The sequence below is a fragment of the Arvicola amphibius genome, chromosome 1 (genome assembly GCF_903992535.2).
Source record: "Arvicola amphibius chromosome 1, mArvAmp1.2, whole genome shotgun sequence".
Classification (NCBI taxonomy): Eukaryota; Metazoa; Chordata; class Mammalia; order Rodentia; family Cricetidae; genus Arvicola; species Arvicola amphibius.
The window spans coordinates 13353861-13376415 of NC_052047.1; the positions used below are offsets into that span (position 1 = coordinate 13353861).

A 22555-nucleotide genomic window follows, 5' to 3' on the forward strand; every position below is an offset into this window, starting at 1 on the left:
TAAGGAGAGAACGACGCCTTTTTACCACAGTAGGGGTTTAACGCCCGGGACCAGCACAGCTCACACTCTTGGCCCACAGAGGTGGGCTGCGGCAGGTTTGATCCCCCTGGGGCAGGAGGCGGGTGTCACTCTTTGGGTTCCTGGCGACGGGTGGAGCGACCTAGTAGGGCAGGCCCCGCCTTCAGTGCTAGCACCGCCCCCATGTCTCCCCACTTCACTTCCCGGACCGGGTAAAGGGTCCGTGGTAGGGTGCTGGCCTCAGGAGCCCGAGCCATGGGGGCTGCGGGCTACGGGGCACACCTGGCGCTGTCTCTGCTGCTGCTGCTGGGGCCCTGGCTGTCGGCTGGTGTCCCCGGAGCTCCGCCACTCTTCAACGTCAGTCTGGACGCGGCCCCGGAGCGGCGCTGGCTGCCGATGCTGCAGCACTACGACCCGGACTTCGTGCGCGCCGCGGTGGCGGAGGTCATCGGGTGAGCGCGGGACAGGTCCGACGAACTTGCAGCCGGACTCTGCTCCTCCTTTCCCTCGGTGCTACGTCCCGGTCCTCCCTCCGTTGCACCGTGCAGCGCCCAGCGGGTGGCTGACACTGTGCGGCGGGTTAGGCTGTCAAGTTCGGTGTCTCGGGTGGCGCGCCCGCCTTCCAGACGTTTTCCGGGTTAGGGCGACGCACAAGGTGTCAGTCACCCAGCCGGCTAAGCTGCGGAGTACGGCATGCAGCCCAGGAGCCTCTCCATCCCTGATTAACCTGTCCGCCCTTCCTCTCCATGGTGCCTGGCCCTGGAGATGGAAGCGAGTTCTCTACCATTGGGTGTTTTCTCAGCCCTTATAATTTTCATTTTTGGAAGTTTTGCTGGGAGTTTGTTTGACCCTGCTCCAATGAGTATACGGACAACACAAATTGGACTTGGTGTAGTTTTTTTTGTGGGGGGGGGGGCATAAGGGCTTGGTGGGTTTTACGGGGGCGGGGGAAGGGCATAAGGGCGGGAGGATGGACCCGGGAGGAATGGGAAGCAAGTGTGAGCCTTGTATGAAATTCCCAAATAATTAATAAAAATATTATGTTGAGAGAAAAATATCAAATCTTGCAGTAACATAAACTGCTCTTACTTGTAATCCCTCTGCTTCTGCCTCCTGAGTAGCTGGGATTTCGGCCCTGCACTAACGCTCATGTTTATTCCGTCTGGCTCGGATTTGGGGAATGGAGCAGCAGCGCGCATTGTTTCAGTTCTGGGAAAATCTAGACTCTAGTATTTCTGTCTCCTAGTCCACGCACACTTGGCACCCTCCGTGCTTTGAGCAGGAGAAACGAGCTTCGTGCTTTGTCATCTCTAGCGACAGGGTTCCCCAGTGGGTACTCGAGATGATGGAAGTGGTGGTGTCAAAGGTGGAGAGCTTCCTGCCCCAGCCCTTCACCGACGAGATCCGTGGCATGTGCAACTTCCTCAACCTCAGCCTGGCCGAGGGCATCTTGGTCAACCTGGCCTATGAGGCCTCCGCGTAAGTGCCCCCATGCTAGGGTGGATTAAAGTCACCCACGATGAGTGGGAGAAGGTGTGTTTGCTGTGAGGTGAAACAGGACAGTCCCTGCAGTTTGGAAACCACCTTGGGTTTCTGAGTCCCTAGGGAAATCTGAGAAGCACATGCCCAGCAGGTGGACTTCCGGGAGGAAGCAGCTGCTCCACCCAAAACTTAGTTTTATCTTGTCATCAGTCTAGGGGGCATCCCACTGTCCCAACTGCTCAGGGGCTGGGGCTGTGACTGTGGATAAGAGTGCCTGTAGCGGCTGGAGCAGACCTGAATTCAGACCCCTGGCAGGGTCTGTCCGTCTGTGCCTGTAACCCAGTCATCCGGGTGGGGAAAGAGGAGAGGATCACAGGAACTTGCTAAACTCAAGTGCCTTTCAAAGCAAACTAAGTTCATTTTGCCCTGTGTCTCAAATTAAGACCTTTATTAAATTGCCTAACTTTCTTTGTAAGTCGCCCTCAGGTTAGGTAGGAAGTGTGCTGCTCTCACTTCTGAAGGCTGGCTATGTGAGAACAGTAACTGTACGCTAAGTGTGGCTACTGACTCTTCGTGGCCTCAGGCTGCCTAGGAGCACAGCCCTGGGTGGACAGTGGCATTTTCTGGTCTGTGATGTGGAAACCAAGCCTCAGAGGGAACACTTGCCGGCTCTCTGGTGGCTGATGAGTCCCAAGGCCACCCAGAGTACCTCTCCCGGAGCAGAGGCACGTCCTTGTCCCCTGTGCTTCTGCAGGAGTGGTCACGTTGGAAAGACTTGCACACTGGGAATGGTGGTGTGTACTCCTTTAATCCCGGCATTTGGAATGCAGGGGCAGGAGGATCTCTCTGAATTTGAGGCCAGTCTGGTCTAGATTGCTGAGTTCCAGGACATGGCCAAAAAAGACTTGGCAGCCGGGCGGTGGTGGTGCACGCCTTTAATCCCAGCACTCGGGAGGCAGAGGCAGGCGGATCTCTGTGAGTTCGAGGCCAGCCTGGTCTCCAAGAGCTAGTTCCAGGACAGGCTCTAAAAGAGCTACAGAGAAACCCTGTCTCGAAAAACCAAAAAAAGAAAAAAGAAAAAGAAAAAAAAAAAAAAAGACTTGGCAGTCACCTTGCCGCCATTTAGAAAACATCAATTTTGAGAACACCTCTGCAGACTTTAAGCACTCACCGTGTTACCTGGGTCCTCAGCCCTTTGGGTTCAAGATCAGAAACCTGAGGAGTCAAAACTTCAGTAATCTTTTTTCTTTAAACAGACCAAGCCGTGAGATAATACTTGTTTTCTCCTAATTATAAAAGTAACATTGAATCATTACAAAAAATAAATAGTGCCAAAAAGTTTATTAAAAAGATTTTTAGATCCACTCATTTATTTATTTGTTTGTTTTGTGATGGGGTTGCCCTGTCTGACCTGGAACTATCTATGTACAACAGGCTGGCCTCGAACTCACAGAGACCTACCTGCCTCAGCTTCTCAAGTTTTAGGGTTAAAGACTTCTGTCACTATGCCCTCCCTGGAGTTCCTTTTAATTTAATGTGTGTGTGTGTGTGTGTGTGTGTGTTGTTTGCTCTAACAATGAATAATAAGAGGGCAGCTTGGGCTAGCATTGAATACCATGTTACTAGGTAACGTATCAGCAAGCGGAGCTCAGAGGCCTAACTGTGCCTTGCATACACACAGGACGTGGGGGGAACACGAAACTCTGATCTGTAGCAGCATCGTGTGAGCCCACAGCAGGGTCTAGATGCATTGTGTCCAGTTGTATTTTCCAGCCGGAATTGTAGTTCCATATCCTTGTACAAGAACATATTATAGCGTTCATGTTAACAGAAAGGAAGAAAACCTGATGCTTTGGGGGATTCGTTTTAAAAACAGAAATCTCGTTCTCTGTTCCTGTTGTCTTCATTCATGTTGGAATTTTCCATTTGCTCAGATTCTGCACCAGTATTGTGGCCCAAGACTCCCAAGGCCACATTTATCACGGCCGGAACCTGGACTACCCTTTTGGAAATGCCTTGCGAAAGCTGACGGCGGATGTGCAGTTCCTAAAGAATGGGCAGGTACAGCCATGCACACAGCATGCAGAGATCTGGGGCAGGTACAGCCATGCACACAGCATGCAGAGATCTGGGGCAGGTACAGCCATGCATACAACATGCAGCGATCAGGGGTAGATACAACCGTGAACACAAGATGCAGAGATCCGGGGCAGGTACAGCCATGCACACAACATGCAGAGGTCAGCAGAGTTTCTGATCCAGGATAGGAGCCATTTGCAGGGCCCTTCTCCCTGTAAGAGCCAGACACCAGGATGGGGGCGTTAGCTCAGTGGATCATGAGGAACAGGGTCTGGATCCTCAAGGCCATGCAAAGCTGAACTCAGTAGCAGGAGTCTGTGATTCCCAGTGCTCATGAGAGAGAGGCCAGCTGGCCTGGCATAGACTGTGGTGAGCAGGAGACTCTACTTCAGGGAAGATGGAAGGCAAGGATTGACACCCAAAATTGAAGTTCTCCTCTAACCTCCATACATGCACCATGGCACATGCAAGCCCCCCCCCCAATTAAAAATAATCCCCAAACCATCAACTTCCTGGGAAAAACAAAATCAGGAGAGATTTATAACCATTGTGGCCAATGAAGAAGGGTCAGTTGTTGCGGGGTGGTAGGAATGGGCTTAAAGAGACCGATTTTCTTTAGGCACATTTTTAGGGAGTACCATAGGTAGGGTTTCTATGGCTGCAATGAAATACTATGACAAAAAAAAAGTTGGGGAGGAAAGGGTTTATTTAACTCACACTTCTACATTGCTGTTCATCACTCAAAAAAAAAAGTCAGGACAGGAACCCAAGCAGGGCAGGAACCTGAAGGCAGGAACTGATGCAGAGGCCACGGAGGCATGCTGCTTACTGGCTTGCGCCCCATGGCTTGTTCCGCCTGCTTTCTTAAATAATCCAGGCCAACCAGCCCAGGGATGGTGCCACCCGCAGGGGACTGAGCCCTCTCTCATCAATCACTAAAGAATAAACTGCCTTACAGCTGGATCTCACGGAGGCATTTTCTCAGTTGGGTTCCCTCCTTTCAGATGATTCTAGCTTGTGCCAGACTCTCCAACCCTGGGGGACTGACCAGTCGTGCAAAGGCTGTGTACTATCTACACCTTCCACTGCTCTCCCTATTCAGGAGACTTCTGGAATCGGGGACAGCTACACAGTGGTGAGGGACACCCAGCTTTAAAGTGGGGTGGTCCTGGGTTTGCCTTGTGCCTCTGTCACTTATGGCCACTGAGAATTGCTCAATCCTGTTCTGCAGGCTCCAGCTCAGAGACATTAACATTTGCTTCTCTGAAGTAGCTGTTATGACTAAATGAAGCCCTCGGTGTACAGCAGATTGTAGGTCTAGATAAACAGCAGCTCAATCCTGGAGCTGCAGAAATGACTTAGTGGTTAAGTGTGTGTAAGAGCTGCTCTTACACAGGACCTGGCTTCAGTTCCCAGCACCTATACGACACCTGAAAACCATCCATAATTCCAGCTCCAGGGGATTTGTTGCCCTCTTTTGACCTTCGAGGCAACAGGCACTCATGTGGTGCATATAACTCAATATTTACTATTGTCACATGACTGGAAACATCTAGAGAGTAGCATTAATCAATATTGGTTGAATATAAAGTGTGTACCAGCCGGGTATGTAACTGGAGGTATCTCTCCCTCCCGCCGGTTCTTGAATAACCACTCTGAGCCTTTATATTAATTACAAACTGTTCAGCCTATTATCTCAAGTCTTTCACAGTTCAGTCACCCAAGTTATTTTCACATTTTCCAGATGGAGCAAATTTGAGTAACCCAGTGAACAAGGTTATTAGTACAAAATTAAGTTTGGTTTGGTTTTGTTATTTTGAGACAGGGTTTTCTCTGTGTAACCCTGGCAGTCCTGAAACTCACGATGTAGACCCGACTGGCCTTGAACTCCCTTGTGCTAGGCGTTGGTGTTGGGATGAAAGGCATGCACCACCATACCTAGCTTTAATATTAAGTTTTAAAAAGAAAAATACTACTCTAGGTCTAGTTAGTTTCTCAAAATATAAAAATATTGGCTAGCCATTCTAAACAGTACAAACTGTGCGCTCTTCTAGATGTTTCCAGTAAGCAAAGCCTGAAGATCATTGCTGGTGGTGTCTTTCAACCACTGCAGCTTGTGACTTGGTTTACGGTGATGAGTGCCGTGTTAAATGGAAGCTGGATGTAGGGGGGCTTTTCAAGCATTTGAGCTTTAATCTGGTTGCTCTTGGTGAGTCATTGCTGCTGTGAGCCACTAGCATTATACAGTAAAATTACAGTTGACAGATCTGCAGACAGTCCGCAAGCGTGTGATCTGGTGGAGAACCCGGTTTGCAGACCTCCTGGAACACCAGTCCTTTGATAGTTGCTGTCGATTCTGTAGAAATCTTGTGAGGCCACAACTCTTCTCCCTTCCATAATGGGATTCATCCCGAAATATCCCAGCTGTGTAGGAATCATTCTTTAACCCTGGCTTTTCCTGAACTGGCAACTGGGTGACTTTACCCACACCGTGGGGCCCTGGTGTGAAGGCATTCACTCAGTCAAACCTTTGTTCTCCTAGTCAAATCTATATAAAGCTGGTTCCCCACAAGTCTCCTTATTGACAGGGCTTATTGACAAGAAAGGAGCCCTGAGCAGGAGGCACTGAGCAGAGAGACAGTATATCTGCTCTTACTGACAAACAGGTCAGGGTGACCCTGAATTCTCTAGTAGCTAACTCAGGAGGGTGTAACCTACTGGCCTCTGCCCTACCATAACAAGTTATCAATATTCTGTATTCTTCACTTTTCATTTGACACAAGGTCTTAGTCTAGAAAATTACCTGTTTATACCTTTACCCCTAAAATATACAGGAAGAAACCTTGGGACGCTAAACCAGCCCCAGAGAAAGAAAATCCTTCTCACCTGGGACCCAGTGGATACAGCACCCTAATACTTAGCCCAGTGGGGAGAGACAAGCTCCACCCCAATTGTTAACCCTAAGAAATGCACGCTTGGTATCATTTTTGTTTACCAGAAAATTGTTAACAATGTCTATATCGGTATAGAAACTGGAAACCTTGGATGGGAGAACAAGGAGACACATTGAAAGAGAAACATCGAGGGGAAGGAACATCAGGAGAGCATTAGAGAGAGCATAGAAAGAATAAAAAAAATAAAATGATAAAAAACTTATGTGAGCTAATTTATTTTGTTTACTCTTAGACCTTGTTAGTCAGATTTCTACCTCTATAGCGATCCTTCTGAATCCTGAGAGGTTTAGTAAGGCTTAACCCCAATAAACCTCAATACGGCCCAGTTGTTCCCCTGACTCCATAGACCTTATAAACATAGAGCATCTCTTGTCGTGAGCTTCAAACACGTGTCCAGGTAAACCCCACTTGCTGCTTTCAGAATGGAAGTCTTCTGGGTGAATAGTGTTTCGTAGGCACACAGGATGCAAAGGGTGAGAAACAATTAGTTATGCTGACATCTGCCGGTTCAGACTCAGATCTTTAAGTGTTTTAGTAGTTGTCTGACTTAGCAGCCGGTCTGGTAACTACCATGACTCCTGCAGATTGACACCATGGGTGGTGGTGTAAGTCACAGGCACCACCATTACTTCATGCTTTACCAAAAATTCTCTAAAAAGTAGTTTGGAGAGCAGAGTGTGGTGCCACGCTCCTTTAATCCCAGCACTTGGGAGGCAGAGGCAATGGATCTCTGAGTTCAAGGCCAGTCTGGTCTTCAGAGCAAGTTCCAGGACAGCCAGGGCTGCACAGAGAAACCCTGTCTCTAAAAGCAAAACAAAACAAAAAAAGCAGCGTGGAGGCTGGAGAGATGGCTCAGCGGTTAACAGCACTGCCTGCTCTTCCAAAGGTCCTGAGTTCAATTCCCAGCAACCACATGGTGGCTCACAACCATCTATAATGAGATCTGGTGCCCTCTTCTGGCCTGCAGGTGTACATGCAGGCAGAACACTGTATACATAATAAATAAATCTTAAAAAAAGAAAAAAGAAAAAAGTGGTGTGGTTAGAAGCTAGGGAAAGGAAGGCTGTACCCCACCCCCATCCGTTTCACTAGCTGTCCATGGGCCCCTCTCCCGACAAGGTAAAGAGCACCTGTCCCAGAATGCTGTTTCAGAGTTTCATTCTGTTACGTTGAAATCTCTAAGGGAAAAAAATCCAGGAAGCTGAGTATGGTGGCACACACTTTTAATCCCAGAACAGAACTCAGGAGGCAGAGGCAAGTAGATCTCTATGAATCTGAGGCTATCCTGCTCTACATAGCAAGTTCCAGTCCAGCCAGGACTATACAGTGAGGCACTCTCTCAACAAACACACAAATAAAAGTACAGGAAAGTGTAAGGGACTTAAGTGATTTCTATTTGCTTTCTGCTGGGTGGTAAATGATGCTCTGTTTTCTTGATTTCAGGTCGTGTTCACGGGGACTACTTTTGTTGGCTATGTAGGATTGTGGACAGGTCAACGTCCACACAAGTTTACGGTGTCTGGTGATGAACGAGGTGATTAAAACAAACTCAGGAGCATTTTAAAGCAAACCCTTGTTGAGGTCTTCTGTCTGCTTCCTTCAGTCTCAACCAACAGGATATGTGGAGGGAGACTTCCAGAACCAAGGACTTCTATCTTCTGTGAGACGGGCAGGTGACCACGGGCAGTGCTGGGACTACAGGAAGGTGCAGAGGAGTGAGGGTGTAGGTTGTCCCTAGGGTCAAGGGCCAGGGAAGGCCTGACCCATGTGACCCCCATCCGGGTCTGCAGAGGCAAGGGGAAGATCATTTCTGTGGTCTGACGGCAACGGCAAAGATGGTGGGTATCATGAAATGAACAGTCGGGGTAGATACGGCAATAGCTGTTACTATTGGTGTAGTCCAGAAATGGCATACAGTCTGTGCAGTCAGAGCAGGGGGTGAGGACATTGGAGATGCAGAGGAAACTGTACCTGTGTGCAGGGCTGTGAGGAGGGGCTGGGTTTTAAGCAGAATGCCATAGGAGAGTTTCAGAACAAAGAGTGAACAGGTTCTCTCTCTCTCTCTCTCTCTCTCTCTCTCTCTCTCTCTCTCTCTCTCTCTCTCTCTCTCTCTCTCTCTCACACACACACACACACACACACACACACACACACATTTGAAACAGTAGGATCTTTTGTGTAAGTCTCCTAAATGCTGGGCTTGCCTTGCAGAAGCACCATGATCGTAGCTCTGATTTATGCTTTGACCGTCTTTGGCTGCTCAGTAGAGACTGAACCGTGTTGGGTTAAGATAGAGTCAGAGGAACACTAAGGGGCTATTGAACTCATCCTCTGGTCCATGACCCCATCCACAGGCAACCTTTGTGAAGCTCTTGGATTTAACATGCATACGCTCAGACATGTTCTCACCGACACAGGCAGGGCTGACCCTAGGGACCATACATGAGGCAGGGTTGAAAACTGAGGCTACAAAATGAAATGAGAGCTACTAGGAGGAAGAGGCGCCTCTTGGACTGATCTCCTGGGACTTGTGCCAGTCGTTCTGTTTGCTGACAACTCCATGTCATTGCCCAAACCTCATGGGGACATTGTTTGCTTCCATAATATGTGGGAAACCCAGGGAGAGGCGACCTCTTGCCTCTGTCCCCAGGGGCTCGAAGCTAAGGAAGAGCAGAGAATCCACATGACATTCCTCATCTGATGAACCCGAGTGGCATCGTGCTGTTATTGCTTCATTTGGATGGGGTTATTCATGTGTGTGTGTGTGTGTTTTTGTTTGTTTGGTTTTGTGTGTGTGTGTGTGTGTGTGTGTGTTTGTTTTGTTTATTGAGACCGGGTTTCCCTGTGAAGGCCAAGCTGTTCTGAAACTCACTCTATAGACCAGGCTGGCCTCAAACAAAAAGATTCACCTGCCTCTGCCTTCCAAGTGCTGGGATTAAAGGTGTGCACTGCCACCACCTGGCCCGTATTCAGCTTTTTATACCTGTGTATTTATTCAACATTTTCTCAAATATCAGTAATGAATGAATCTGAATCTTAAATCCAAACCACAGCATGACAATGTTAAATGATTTTGTGTGTGTGTGTGATGTCTACAAATTTCTACAAATGTATATATTTATTTAACAAGCTTTAATTCCATTTTATGAATTAAGATGTTTGTTAAACTGATTATTGGAATGTCAGCAATTTAAAATAACTGAGTTAGTCTGTAACACACAAAAATGATGAAATGCTGTCACATTTAAACTTATTAAAGATATGCCAGAAAGACAAAGTTTGCCAATTCCTTCCTAAAATTTGTTGAGCAGCTTCCCTTGAAAGGAACAGAATTTAATTTTGCCTGAGATAATTATTGGTAGAATGAGTTTATCTAACATATCGCTATTGAATCTGGTACAAAAGATTCTGTTTTCAAAACCTGAGGGACGCTGGGCATGGTGGCACACACCTGTATCCCAATGCTCTGGAGGCTGAGGCAGAGGAGTAGCACGTTGGAAGTCTGCCTTGGCTGCATAAGAAGCTCCTGCCTCAAAATGTAAAAAGATAAATAAAAGAGAAAAAGGAAAAAGAGAGATCAGTGAACATCTACATGTTTTTGTTAATTACTGTATGTATATGTACACGCACTTGGTATAGAGGTTTTGTGATTGGCTGACTCTCAGGCTTAGGGCCAATGAGATGACTCAGCAGGGAAGGGCACCTGCTGTCAAGTCCTAGGATCTGAGTTTGATTCCCCAGGGCCCACACAGTGGAAGGAGACAGCTGGCTCCTGCAGCCATCCGTGACTCTCACGTACATGCTGCGGCACACACAGCTAAACACACCATCAGAATAAAAATGGACATAAATGTAATAAAGACCTTTCGAAACTAAAAATCATTTTTTAAAATGTGAATGGTGCTCGGACCCTACGCTGATTGACACTGCTTTACACCTGCAGATAAAGGCTGGTGGTGGGAGAACGTGATCGCCGCGATGTCTCTGGGACACTCTCCGATCAGCTGGCTTATCCGCAAAGTGAGTACTGACGTTGCGTCCACCTCCCCCAGGCTCGTCTGAACAGAGGGACCATATTGCAGGGCTCTGTGTCCTTTAATAAGACGGATGTTCTTCCCCAAGAAGAATAAGCTATGTAAACATTAACAATAAGGCTGGATACGACTAACGGTGACACGGGCAGATTTTAATCAGTAATGTACTATTGCAATAGAGACAAGAATGGGGGTGAACTGAGCTCAGCTCTGGTTTGTACAGGGGGGGGGCCTGGCTGCTTTAAAGGAAGAATAGGAGGATAAGGAAGGGGGTGAATGGGGATTTAGAAGGTTCAGAGAGGACATACATGAAATAAACGTAGAAAAACTGTAAAAATATCTAATTTTTCCAGCAATATGAACAAGATCTTGTCGGAGCCTTGAGGTTAATGTGTCATGCAATAGAACCTTTGGGGACACCAACTTTTGAATTGTCCTTTCAGTGACTCCTTTCCTATCCCCGTACTTCTGAGTGCCTTAGTAGGATGGTAGCTATGAAATGACTTTCTCTCAGAAGGGGACAAGAGCGATTGTGAGGGTGGTGGGGACAGGAGGTCCCTAGGGCAGGGTGTTCTTGGCAGCTGAACTTAGCGAAGGAGCACAAATAGAAGCGGGGAGCTGGGCAGTGATGCTCTTCACTGTGCGTGCCTCAGACCTCCGCCTGACTCCACAGACTTGGTCTGGCTCCTTGTCCTGATGCCACATGCCATCTCTCTGTCCCAAGTCTTTGACCTGACACTCAGTCCCACACCCACTCCACACCCTGTAGCTACCATCACAGTGTGAGTCCTGTTCATCCTTGGTACCTGACTCTTGTGCCCGAAAAGAAGATGGGTTCCTTGTTCTGGCTTCTATCATTACCATGTTACCCTTGCTTGGTCATGTCTTTGTGTTCTTGGAGAATTTGTTGAGAGCAAGTATGAGGCCCTGCCCCCCCACGCCCACCCCCAATATGTGGTCTAGTGCAGAACAGTGACCAAGAAGAAAGGAATGGGGAGACATGGCCAAAAATCACATCCCCTAAGTCTGAGGGAGCCAACTCTAGAACTAGATGACAGCTCTGTCCTGCTGTGGACTCTCTGCTGACGTTGAGGGGTTTGCCAGTGCTGTTTGCTTGCCTCCCAGGATCCCAGGGGACTACAGGGTACAGTCAGGAGTTACAGGTTACAGCCATGGCTTAGCACAGGAGGCTGTGCTTTGGAATGTGTGCCTTGCCAGGTGGGCCTCTCCTTGGGATGCCGTAGCCAATACTTGTTTGTCCTTCTGTTCAGACCCTGAGTGACTCAGAAAACTTCGAAGCAGCTGTTTTGACTCTGGCTAAGACGCCCCTCATTGCTGATGTGTACTACATCGTTGGGGGTACCTCACCCCAGGAGGGGGTAGTCATCACCCGGGACAGAGGTGGCCCAGCGGACATTTGGCCTCTTGACCCTCTGAGTGGAGCGTGAGTAGAATTACTGTCCCGTCATCAAATCTCATTTGCTGGAGTGGGAACTATTTTTACATTTGAATAATTCCTCTAAAATGCCCCTGGATAACGTGAACTGACACGCTCTATTGCAGGTGGTTCCGAGTTGAGACAAATTATGATCACTGGAAACCTGTACCCAAGAGGGATGACCGAAGGTAGACTTTTTGTTCTTGTCTTGTCCCATGTCATTGAGACAGAGTCTCACTCTGCAGCCCAGCTAGCATGGAACTCCCTTTAAAGCCTGGACTAGCCTCAAATTCAGAGTAATCCTCTTGCCTCAGCCTCCTGGGTACTGCCATTAGAGGCATGAGTCTCCAAACCCAGCCCTGAAGATAGACGTCCAATATTTTCTCATGGTTAGGGAACTGTCCCCTTCCTACAACAGGGACCTGCCTACAGGTTCCATCGCCTTCCAGAAAATACACCCTGACCCCTCACCAGGACCTAGATGGGTAGAGTGTATGGAAGAGGGAAGTGGGGAGGACCTCTTGGTAGCTGGTGGGGGCTGGAAGGGTGGGTTGGCCCTGGCCTCAGGGTCAAGGAGCCCTGGATCCCATCATGAACCCTACCAATGACTCTATGAGGCCCGTGAAAGAGACTAGGAAAGGCTGGATAATGGCTGCTGCTAACAGGCTTTCTCTGGAAGGAAGTCATTTTCTGTAAACCGATCAGTCATTGCCCTGCTGATACAATTGCTCTTTCTACTGTGGAAACACTGTGAGTCATTGGGTTACAGGAAGTAGTATATCCCACTAATCTCTGTTGTCCCACGTGCTTGGCGATATTGATTGCTGCAGCAATTGGTCCAGTTTCCCTGAGCACGTGTCTTGAGTGGGGTCTAGCTGAACGAATCAGATGAAGTGGGAAAGAAGGTTGGGAGCCAGAATCTGTTTGAAGGAGACTGGGCCTTGCTCTGTGCCTCTCTAAATGGCATCTGATGAGAGTCAGGGTTTCCCCAGGCACCTGGTGACCTTTGACCCGTTGTCCTTACAGAACACCAGCTATCAAAGCCCTAAATGCCACAGGGCAAGCACACATCAACCTGGAGACGCTTTTCCAGGTAACTCTGTCTCCGTGCTTACCTTCTCTAGGGTGTTGCTGTCCTAAGAGTGCAGAAAACGTCTCTGAACTCAAGAAAAATGTTGCAGTAAAAGTTCTATAAGATTGAAGACATTTTAAAAGCCACTTAATGTTTTCTGAGTTTGGGTCTGTATAGGTTAGAGTATCTGTCTTCATCTAAGCTTTCGTCATATTAGAAGAAATGAGCACAGTTATATGTTTGCTGTTTAAAAGAGAAAGAACAGGAGCCAGAGAGATGGCTCAATGGGTAAGAGCACTGGCTGCTCTTCCAGAGGACCCAGTTTCAAGTCCCAGCACCCCCATGGCAGCTCACAGCTGCCTGTAACTCCAGCTCCATGGACTCTAAGGACTCTAATGCCCTCACACAGGCATGCCTACAAGCAAACACACCAAAAACACACGAAATAAAAATAAGCAAATTGAAAAAGAGAGAGAGCGAGCAAGGATTTAAAAATCTGCAACAATCATCCTGAGATACACTGGAATGTTACACGGTTATATTCTTTTTTATAAACACTTATTTATTTATTTTGTGTGTGTGTGTGTGTGTGTGTGTGTGTGTGTGTACGCGCGCGCGCGCGCAGAGGACAACTTATGGGAGTTGATCTTCTCCTTCTACCATGTGGGTTCCAGGGACTGAACTCAGGTCATCAGGCTTGGCAGGCAGCTCCTACTGAGCCCTCTCGCCGGGCACGTGGTTACAGTCTCCTTGTATGTGCTCTGCACGTGTGTCTTCTACCTTTTACTGTTTTCCTAATATGATTTTTTTCCTGTGCAGGTTTTATCTGTGTTTCCTGTTTATAACAAGTAAGTTGCATATTCAGCACATCTCATTGTCCCCCAGGAAAAATGCTCCTGTAACCAGGTGTTTCAGAGCAAAAGCTCCGGCACGAACTGCCTCTAAAAGCTAGCTCAGCTGCCTGTCCTAATATGCCGGTTAGAGAGAGGCAGACTGGAAGAAAACAAAGAAAGGCATGCTGGGAGGCACAAGAAGGAAAGGGGTCAGTGAGTCCAAACTCATTTTGAGGGGGCTGGCAGGTGCTTAGGTTTTAAACAGAAGGATTGGGGAGCCAGGTGGTGGCGCACGCCTTTAATCCCAGCACTCGGGAGGCAGAAGCAGGCGGATCTCTGTGAGTTCGAGGTTCACTTGGTCTACAGAGCAAGTTCCAGTACAAGCTTCAAAGCTTCACAAAGAAACCCTGTCTCGAAAAACAAAACAAAAACGAAGAAGAGGCTGATGGTGATGGTGATGGTGATGGTGATGGTGATAATAATAATTGGGGGAAGAGTCAAGTGTAGCTCTCCTAGTGAGGCCGTGGTCTGGCTGATCCCTGTTCCATTCTGGTTTTGCAGGGGGCTCTGAAGAAGTCCCCGCCTCTTAAGAGGATGGGCTGGTTCTTAGAAGACGTGGGGATGTCCTGTAAGGCTGTGCTGTTCCTGGAACCCAAGTTGACACAGGTTTAGGATAATGACTGGGGGCATTTAAGTGCATTTAAGTGCATTGGGGGGAACTGAACAGGGCATTGTAAAAACGGACGGTAAGATGCGTCCATGTATCTTAAGCCTGGTATCGGGTTGGTGTAGTTAAACAGCACCAGTCTCTAGAGAGGCACCCCCTACTAACACGCTGTGTTCAGATTCAGAGTGACACATTCACACGCCCGTGTGCAGAGGGGAGCAGTGTTCCAACAAGACAGATATAAAATGAAGGCGGGGTGCCCAGCTTTTGTCCTCTCTGTTACCGTGTGCACCCAGCGAGGAGTCAGCTCTCATCTAAGAGCTTGTTACCTCCTCACGCGTACCCTGGTTTCCCAGGGATCCTTGCTCCCGGAGGCAGCAGTGAGCCAAGCCAAGTCTCAGGGGACACATACTCTAGTTGAGGGGGAGGGGCGGGTACACATGTTACAACCAGGTGAGAAAGTCAAGAAAACCAAAGTCAGCAGCAGGATGCGGTGACCTGGATGAGGCTGCCTCTCAGTCTGCAGGGGGACAGTCTTCATGAGTTCATGAGCTCCCTGAAAGAACTGGCTTTTGCCAGATTCCAGTTTCTGCTACCCACTCAGGCTCTTCCTTCTGCAGAACACTCTCTGTCCGTGTTTCTTTTTCTTTCTTTCTTTCTCTTTCTTTCTCTCTTTCTCTCTCTCTCTCTCTCTCTCTCTCTCTCTCTCTCTCTCTCTCTCTCTCTCTCTCTCTCTTTCTTCCTTTCTTTCTTTCTTTCCTAGACAGGGTTTCCCTGTGTAGCCCTGGCTCTCCTGGAACTCGCTCTGTAGACCAGGCTGGCCTCAAACTCAGAGTTCTACCTGCCTCTGTCTGCCTCCCAAGTGCTGGGATTAAAGGTGTGTGCCACCACCACCAGGCGATTGTATTTCTCTTTTTATGTATTTATTCTTTTGATTTTTAAAAATATCGTTTTACGTTATGATTGCTGGCTTTATTATTATCCCTGCCCTTTAACCTGTGTTCTTGACAACCCCAGCCTGAGCTAGGGTTTCTCTGGCCTGTAGCCTGTGATTTTACCCACACGCTCTCCTAAGGGGAGGGCCACAGGATGCCCCTCGTGTGCTCTGAGGGGTAGCTATACAGAAGTTGGGGGTCTCTTTCACTGTGACAGCAAAGAACAGAAGTAGCTGCCCAGGTCACCACCACAGCCTGAAGCTCTGAGGAATCAGAATCTGAAAGTCCATCTTGGCTTTCCGGGGTGTTTCAGAACAGGCAGAAAAAAACACTTTCTGCCTCTTTGCATTCTTATCCCGCATCCCAAGAGACCGGGTGAGGAACCATAGGGGGAAGGTGATTCATGCGTAAGAATGGGTCCTGTTATTTCAGTTTCACAATCTACACCACGGTGATGAGTGCTGCCCAGCCTGACAAGTACACGACTAGGATCCGGAACCCAAGCTGAAGGTGAGCAGAGGAGCACCACCGTGCTGGGCCGTGAAGGATCCGTTAGCTCTGTTACTCTTTGGGGGGTGGGGGCGGCGCGAGGAGTGTTTCTCACAGATGATAGTGACCTCCCTAAGACTTAAAAGTACATAATACTATTGGATAAGTATTTAGCATATGATAGTCATCATTAGTTATTTTTATTTATTTATATTTTATGTATGAGTGCTCTGCACGCCAGAAGAGGGTATCATGTCCTATTACAGATGGTTGTGAGCCACCGTGTGGGTGCTGGGAATTGAACTCAGGACCTCTGGAAGAGCGGCTAGGGCTCTTAACGGCTGGAGCCATCGCTCCAACCCCTAGATATTTTTTTTTAAAAAAAGAGTTTATTTGACACTGAAACTCTCAGTGTCTCTGCCCACTGCTGCCTAAAAACCCTGCTCTCAAGACCCAGTGTTAACCCCTCACGTATCGAGGTGCAGATATTTAGGAAGACCCATGTATCCCCAGAGCAATAGAGAGGCCCTGGGTCTTTGAGTAGCAGAAGGCAGATCCTGAAGGCAATAGACCCTTCCAGGATTCACCTGGAGTTTCCAGTGATCCCAAGAGAAGAGGACAGACGTAAGGGACATAAAGGGACAGGAGTTCCTTCATGCTGTCCCTGGACTCGACCTTCTGAATAGCACCTGCTGTCAGGACTCTGGGCTACTGCTCAGGTCTCTGGATTATTAAACCTGGCCTGACAGTTCAGTCAGTCTTTTACCATGGGAATGCAAATCTTAAAAATTACATTTTTTAAAAAAATTTTGTTTGAATTAAATCATGTAATTTTTCTTCCTGCCAGGTGATTATTGTCGAAAGGCCGCATCTAAAAGGCTGGGACAGAGTGAAATGGTGTTCTCCTTCGTGAGCAGCGTGGCCGCCTCCCTCATTCAGCTTTTCCGCCTTGCGGATGTGAGGGCATCTCTGGGCACGTGGAGAGCAGCCCACTGTCTTGCATCCTCCCCACATCCTGGTCCCCTTAATATTCCTTAACAGCCCACCCTGCCTGCAGCAACTCATATAACTGGGGTCAGAGGTCAGGGTGTGTCTGGCTGGAACAACTCAGATACCCGGTGTTGGGGTCAGGGTGTTTTTGGCTGGCCTCAGTTTCCCATGATTCCATGTTCCTACTACTGCCTTTCTGCTGAAGACGTGACAGGGCATGACGACTGTCATGGCAGGGCTAGTGAGCAAGCCTGGGGAAACGTTTCTCCTGAGGCTGGGTGCAGCTCACGACAGTTTACCTAACAAGTGCAAAGCCCTGGGTTCCACCCACAGCGCCACAGAATAAAGGAACAAATAAGTCTCTCTGGAAAGTGGAGACCTGTAGTTTGAGGAGTCTGTTTAAAAGTGTGTTCATTCTGATTTCATATTTCCAAATAGCAACACCCACCCCCACTTCTTATATGCCTCTGATGTATTTTTTTAATGCGGACTTTATTTTTTAAAAAACCTACTTTCTTACTACTTTTGAAAATTATATAAAACCAAGTGATTTCCTGTCATTGTTTGTCGTTTGTTAATAAAATGTCAAAAGATGTCAGGGAAAATAAAAGTTTGTAGATATGAGTGTTGTGTTCTACTCGCTTACCCTGAAACCTCGCGCTTCCGTTTTTAAATATAACTTATTATTTTGTATTTCCTAGTGGGTGTAGGAAAGGAAACTAAGTATAGATTTCTCTGTAAATATTCATGGGAGACTTAATACCTATTTAATATACTCAGGCATCTTGGATTTGCTGAAGAATGATCTGGGAATGTAGATTAACGATCATCTCAACTCAGCCTCATCTGGAAGGGATTGGTCCCTGGGAAAGGTAGGAACAACACACACAGGCCCACGTGCATGCATGCGTGTGCACACACACACACAGGCCCACATGCACGCATGTGCGTACACAGACACACACACACAGGCCCACGTGCACGTGCACACACACACACATACACACAGACCCACGTGCACGCATGCATGTACACACACATACACACACATACATACACACACATACATACACACACAGAGGCCCACGTGCACACATGCGCACACACAGACACACACAGGCCCACGTGCATGCATGCACACACACACACACACACACACACACATGGCTCTTGTGGAGCAGCTGGCATGCTGCAGTCACATGGCCTCTGCAGGGTCACCATTCTGTTTCTGGGTTAAGGAGCTCAGGCATCCAGGGCTGGCTTGGGGAATATACCTCCTAATCCACAAGAGTAAGAGGATCTAGGACTGGTGTGTGTGTGTGTGTGTGTGTGTGTGTGTGTGTGTGTGTGTCCCACCCAGAGTGACACGTCACACCCTGCAGACTTGCCTCCTGTCCCCAGGCCTCATTTGACCCAGGTTGCTGGCCCAGAGCTTAAAGGTGGATATTGCAAATGTCTCTCAGCGCTTGAAATTCACTGCCAGGCTTGCGAGTGTCACCCTGCCCTCCGAGAAGACAACACCAGACAAAGGTGCTGTCCTCTCTGTTAAATCTACAGCCAGTTCCATCCACCAGCCCTGAAGATGATGATGACCAAACATAAGAGTTAGGTGCCTGCGTCCTCGGGCCTCGCAGCTAAGCACCAAGAAGGTAAGGGGGAGCTTCCTGGCCTGTGGGAGAGAAGTGGATAAGACATGAGCCCAACAATTGAAGGTAACGTGGGAGGAAAAAGGTCTCATCGTGGATGATATCGGAATAGAAGCATAGCTCGCATCCACCTCCCCCAGCAGCCTCAAGAGTTTCCTGTCCCCTACAGCCTCCATCCAGGCAAAACCAGGATGTGTGGCTCCCATGAAGGAACGTTCGAGGAGCCAGTATGAAGCAAGGTTGGAGATTAACTAAATACATTTCTGACAGATATTAAGCACAGAGGTTCATGGAGAGAGGCACTCAGGGAAGCAGTGAGACACCCAAGGGTGCCTGTGGCCTTCTGGGTGAGTCAGCTTAGGTCCCTTTACAATGGGTTTGCATACGAGCTTAGTAGTCTTCAAGTTTCTTCTCTAAGGCCTGCTAAGAATACTCCCCCAAAATACACACACATGCGCACCACTTATTTTTAAAAATACTTTAGATTTCTTTTGTATGTATAGTAGTTTTGCCTACACTTATGTATGTGCAACATGTGTGTGCCTAGTGCCCATGAATGTCAGAAAAGTGTGCTGGGTTTCCTGAAACCGGAGCTATGGATGGTTGCGAGCTGCCATGTAGGTGCTGGGAACTGAAAGAGCCACAAGAGCTCAAAACCACTGGGCTGTCTCTCCAATCCCCAATACACACACACACACACACACACACACACACACACACACTGCCCAGAGTGTAGCGCGTTTTCCGTAGTGAACAGGCTGTAAGGAAAGAGCAGGGTGTATTCAGTCTTCTATGTTCCTTGATTCTTTTTTTTTTTTTAAATATTCCTTATGGTTTATTTAACTTTATTTTATGTGCGTTGATGTGAAGGTGTCAGATCCCCTGGAACTGGATCTTCAGATAGTTGTGAGCTGCCATGGAGGTGCTGGGAATTGAACTCCGGTCCTCTGGAAGAGCAGTCAGTGCTCTTAACTGCTGAGCCATCTCTCCAGCTCCTGTCCCTTGATTCTTACATAAGCAGTTCACTTACCCTGGGCCTGGGTAGGAATTCATGCATCATTCCAGCCCTAAGTAAGCATAGCTTGTTTGTTGCCTCCAACACCTCTGTGTGATGTCTGTGGGAAGCACAAACTGCCTCACTAAGCAACCGTGACTTCACCAAAGATGCTTGAAGTTTCCCATGTGCGTGCATGTGTGTGTGCCTGGGTGTGTATGAGCATGTGTGTGTTCCTAGGGACCTGTGTGCATGCCTGGGTATGCCTGGGCATGTGTGTGCATGTATGTGTGTGCCTGTGTGTGTGTGTGCATGTATGTGTGTGCCTGGGTGTGTGTATGCTTGTGTATGAATTCTAATCCCAAACCTCTCCTGTTCTACTCTGTGGTTTAATCATTGGGAAATATTTTGACCAATGAGGATAAAAATGGTAGTGTTAAGAGCATCTAAGAGGTCAGGCATGGGTGGTACAGACCTGTAATCCCAGCGATTTGGGAGACTGAAGCAAGAGGGGCACAAGTTTGAGTCCAGCTTGGAATATTTAACATATCAAAATGAATGTTAAAAGGGGAGTTAGGATGTAGCTCAGTTGGCAGAGAGCCGGACCAGCATGCATGAGGCCCGGCATCACATAAACAGGCATCGTTGGTGCATGCTGCATGCCTGCTACCTAGCACTCAGACAGCAAAGACCACACAGACAGAAGTTCAAGGTTATCCTCAGTTTTACAGTGAGTTTGAGGTTAGCCTGGAATACATGGGATCCTGTCTCAAAACAAAGCAAACAAGTAAAAAGGGGTTGTGACCCAAAGCTATAGAGAAACCCTGTCTTGAAAGAACAAAAGGGGGAGGCTGTGGATAGAGTTCAGTGGTAGAGTGTGTGTCTAGTATATTCCAGGCCCCGAGTTTAATCCCAGTGCCATAAAACAATAGTATCGCCGGGCAGTGGTGGCACATACCTTTAATCCCAGCACTCAGGAGTGTTAGGAATATTTTTTAATATTAAGAAACATTCCTAACAAGGAGGTAGAGGCAGGGGGATCTCTGTGAGTTTGAGGCTAGCCTGGTCTACAGAGCGAGTTCCAGGGCTACACAGAGCAAACCTGTCTCAAAGAACAACACAGAATCTAAGAAGAAAACGTGCCATTTGTTCTTGTGGGTGAGAAGGGAGCAAGGGTTTGTAAGAGCTTAAGGATGGCCGATAGTATGAAAAGCATCTTCAAAACCACAAAAGCTACCAGCATGCTTCTGGACCACGGAGGAAAAGCCAGTAGAGAGTGAAAACCGGAGGGCGAGGGTCGACAAAAGCAGGGAATTCTCATAGGATAAACAAACGCCTGTGTGCAGAGCCTAGAGAGGAGGGGGTGCTCTCACGGGGTTCTCAGACAGTGTGTTCCGTCTGAACTGACGCTTTGTGTGACTGTCCCTCTGACAACGCCCCTTCGTTCCTTCCCCAGATCGGCTGTCTGTGTCCCGCGGGAGCTCTGTACCTCAGCCATGGGAAGCAGCTCCTCCAGCCAGCACCACTTCGCTTTTCAGAATGCTGAGAAAGGTACGCGCGCTCTCCTCCTTCAGAGCTAGCGCTGGCCCGAACCCCGCGCTGTGTGGGGCAGAACTCCTCAGGACCGAAGAGAGAGGGTCCTCTGTGTACCAGGGTCAGTGGGGAGGAAAACCTGATGCCAGTTCATGGAACAGGACCGTCTAACGTGAAAGAGGTGGAGAATTGAAGAAGAGCTGTTGAGGTCTGCAAAAGCCAGGCCAGTCCGAATCCTGCAGAATTCTGTTTATTAGGACTCTCTGTGTAGCTCTGGCTGCCTGCAACCTGCTATGGACCATGCTGGTCAAAAACTGGTCACTATTCTCCTGCCTCTACCTGCCAGGGGCTGGTATTGGGGGCATGTACCACCATGTCTAGCCTTCTGTAGGACTCTAAACTTTATTCCAAAGGCATAAAGAACAAAAAAATTCAAAATAAGAAATTCTATAACATTACTTTTACCTCTTCAAAACATCCCTGGCTTCTGTGAAGAAAGGCTTGAAGAGAAGGTAGCAAGAAATGAATTTTTAGAGCGACTAATGTCATCTGTATTAGATACTTTTGCATAGATGTGACCAAATACCTAACAGAAATTATTATTATTATTATTATTGTTATTGTTATTATTATTGACAGGGTCTCACTATGTTGTGGCTCTGGCTGGCTATCCTGGAACTCACTATGTACACCAGGCTGTCCTGGAACTTACAGAAATCTGCCTGCCTCTGCCTCCCAAGTGCTGAGATTAAAAGCATACGCTACCACTCCTCCTCCCCAAAGTATTTCTTAAACTGATAATGTTAACTGTTTTAGTCAGGGTTACTATTGCTGTGATGAAACACCGTGCTCAAAGAACTTGGGGAGGAAGGGTTTCTTCAACTTACGCTTCCACATTACGATTTATCATCAAAGGAAGTCAGGACAGGAACTCAAGCAGGGCAGGAACCTCGAGGCAGGAGACAATGCAGAAGTCATGAAGGAATGGTGCTTACTGGCTTGCTCAGCCTGCTTTCTTGTGGAACCCAGGACTCCCAGCAAAGGGATGGCCCCGTCCTCTGCATTGGGCCAGATCCTTGCTGTCAATCACTAATTAAGAAAATGTCCCACAGGCTTGCCTGCAGCCTGATCTCGTAGAGGCGGTTTCTCAGCTGAGGCTTGCTCCTCTCTGAAGACTCTGCCTTGTGTCAAGTTGAGGTAAAGCTAACCAGGACAGTAACATATGAAGGATTGGGATGTAGGAAACACTCACAACTTGTTTTGTGACATCAAGAATATCCACTCTTCACGGGGTCTAATTACTTGTCTAGATGAAGATTTTGAGATGTAAGATGGTTTACCGAGGCCACAAAGCTTGGCAGGACAGTTTAGAGGAAGCCAGCCTCTGGATA

At 48.0% G+C, this 22555-nt stretch overlaps 2 protein-coding genes across 2 annotated transcripts in view; both read left to right on the forward strand.

The window, feature by feature from the left end:
- Positions 1 to 200: 200 nt before the first annotated feature.
- Positions 201 to 17615, forward strand: Naaa (N-acylethanolamine acid amidase). Its single transcript, XM_038332456.1, has 11 exons — positions 201 to 470; positions 1333 to 1497; positions 3435 to 3561; positions 7977 to 8067; positions 10477 to 10553; positions 11839 to 12011; positions 12131 to 12193; positions 13032 to 13098; positions 13897 to 13925; positions 15945 to 16022; positions 16849 to 17615. The coding sequence occupies exons 1-10, from the start codon at positions 274 to 276 to the stop codon at positions 16018 to 16020; spliced, it is 1065 nt and encodes a 354-aa protein (XP_038188384.1). The 5' UTR covers positions 201 to 273; the 3' UTR covers positions 16021 to 16022; positions 16849 to 17615.
- Positions 17616 to 21127: 3512 nt separating this feature from the next.
- Ppef2 (protein phosphatase with EF-hand domain 2) overlaps positions 21128 to 22555 on the forward strand; it is a 28154-nt gene continuing 26726 nt past the window's right edge. The window contains exon 1 of the mRNA XM_038313350.1: positions 21128 to 21182. Coding sequence (XP_038169278.1) covers positions 21128 to 21182 — 55 coding nt within the window. The remainder of the gene's footprint in view (positions 21183 to 22555) is intronic.

What these genes read in the sequence shown, in the direction of transcription:
- Naaa (XM_038332456.1), top strand. Translation starts at nt 274, where the DNA reads ATGGGGGCTGCGGGCTACGGGGCACACCTGGCGCTGTCTCTGCTGCTG. An exon ending in CTTGACCCTCTGAGTGGAGC is followed by an intron (nt 12,012 to 12,130) that starts GTGAGTAGAATT and finishes GCTCTATTGCAG; the next exon opens with GTGGTTCCGAGTTGAGACAA. An exon ending in GTGTTTCCTGTTTATAACAA is followed by an intron (nt 13,926 to 15,944) that starts GTAAGTTGCATA and finishes CTGTTATTTCAG; the next exon opens with TTTCACAATCTACACCACGG.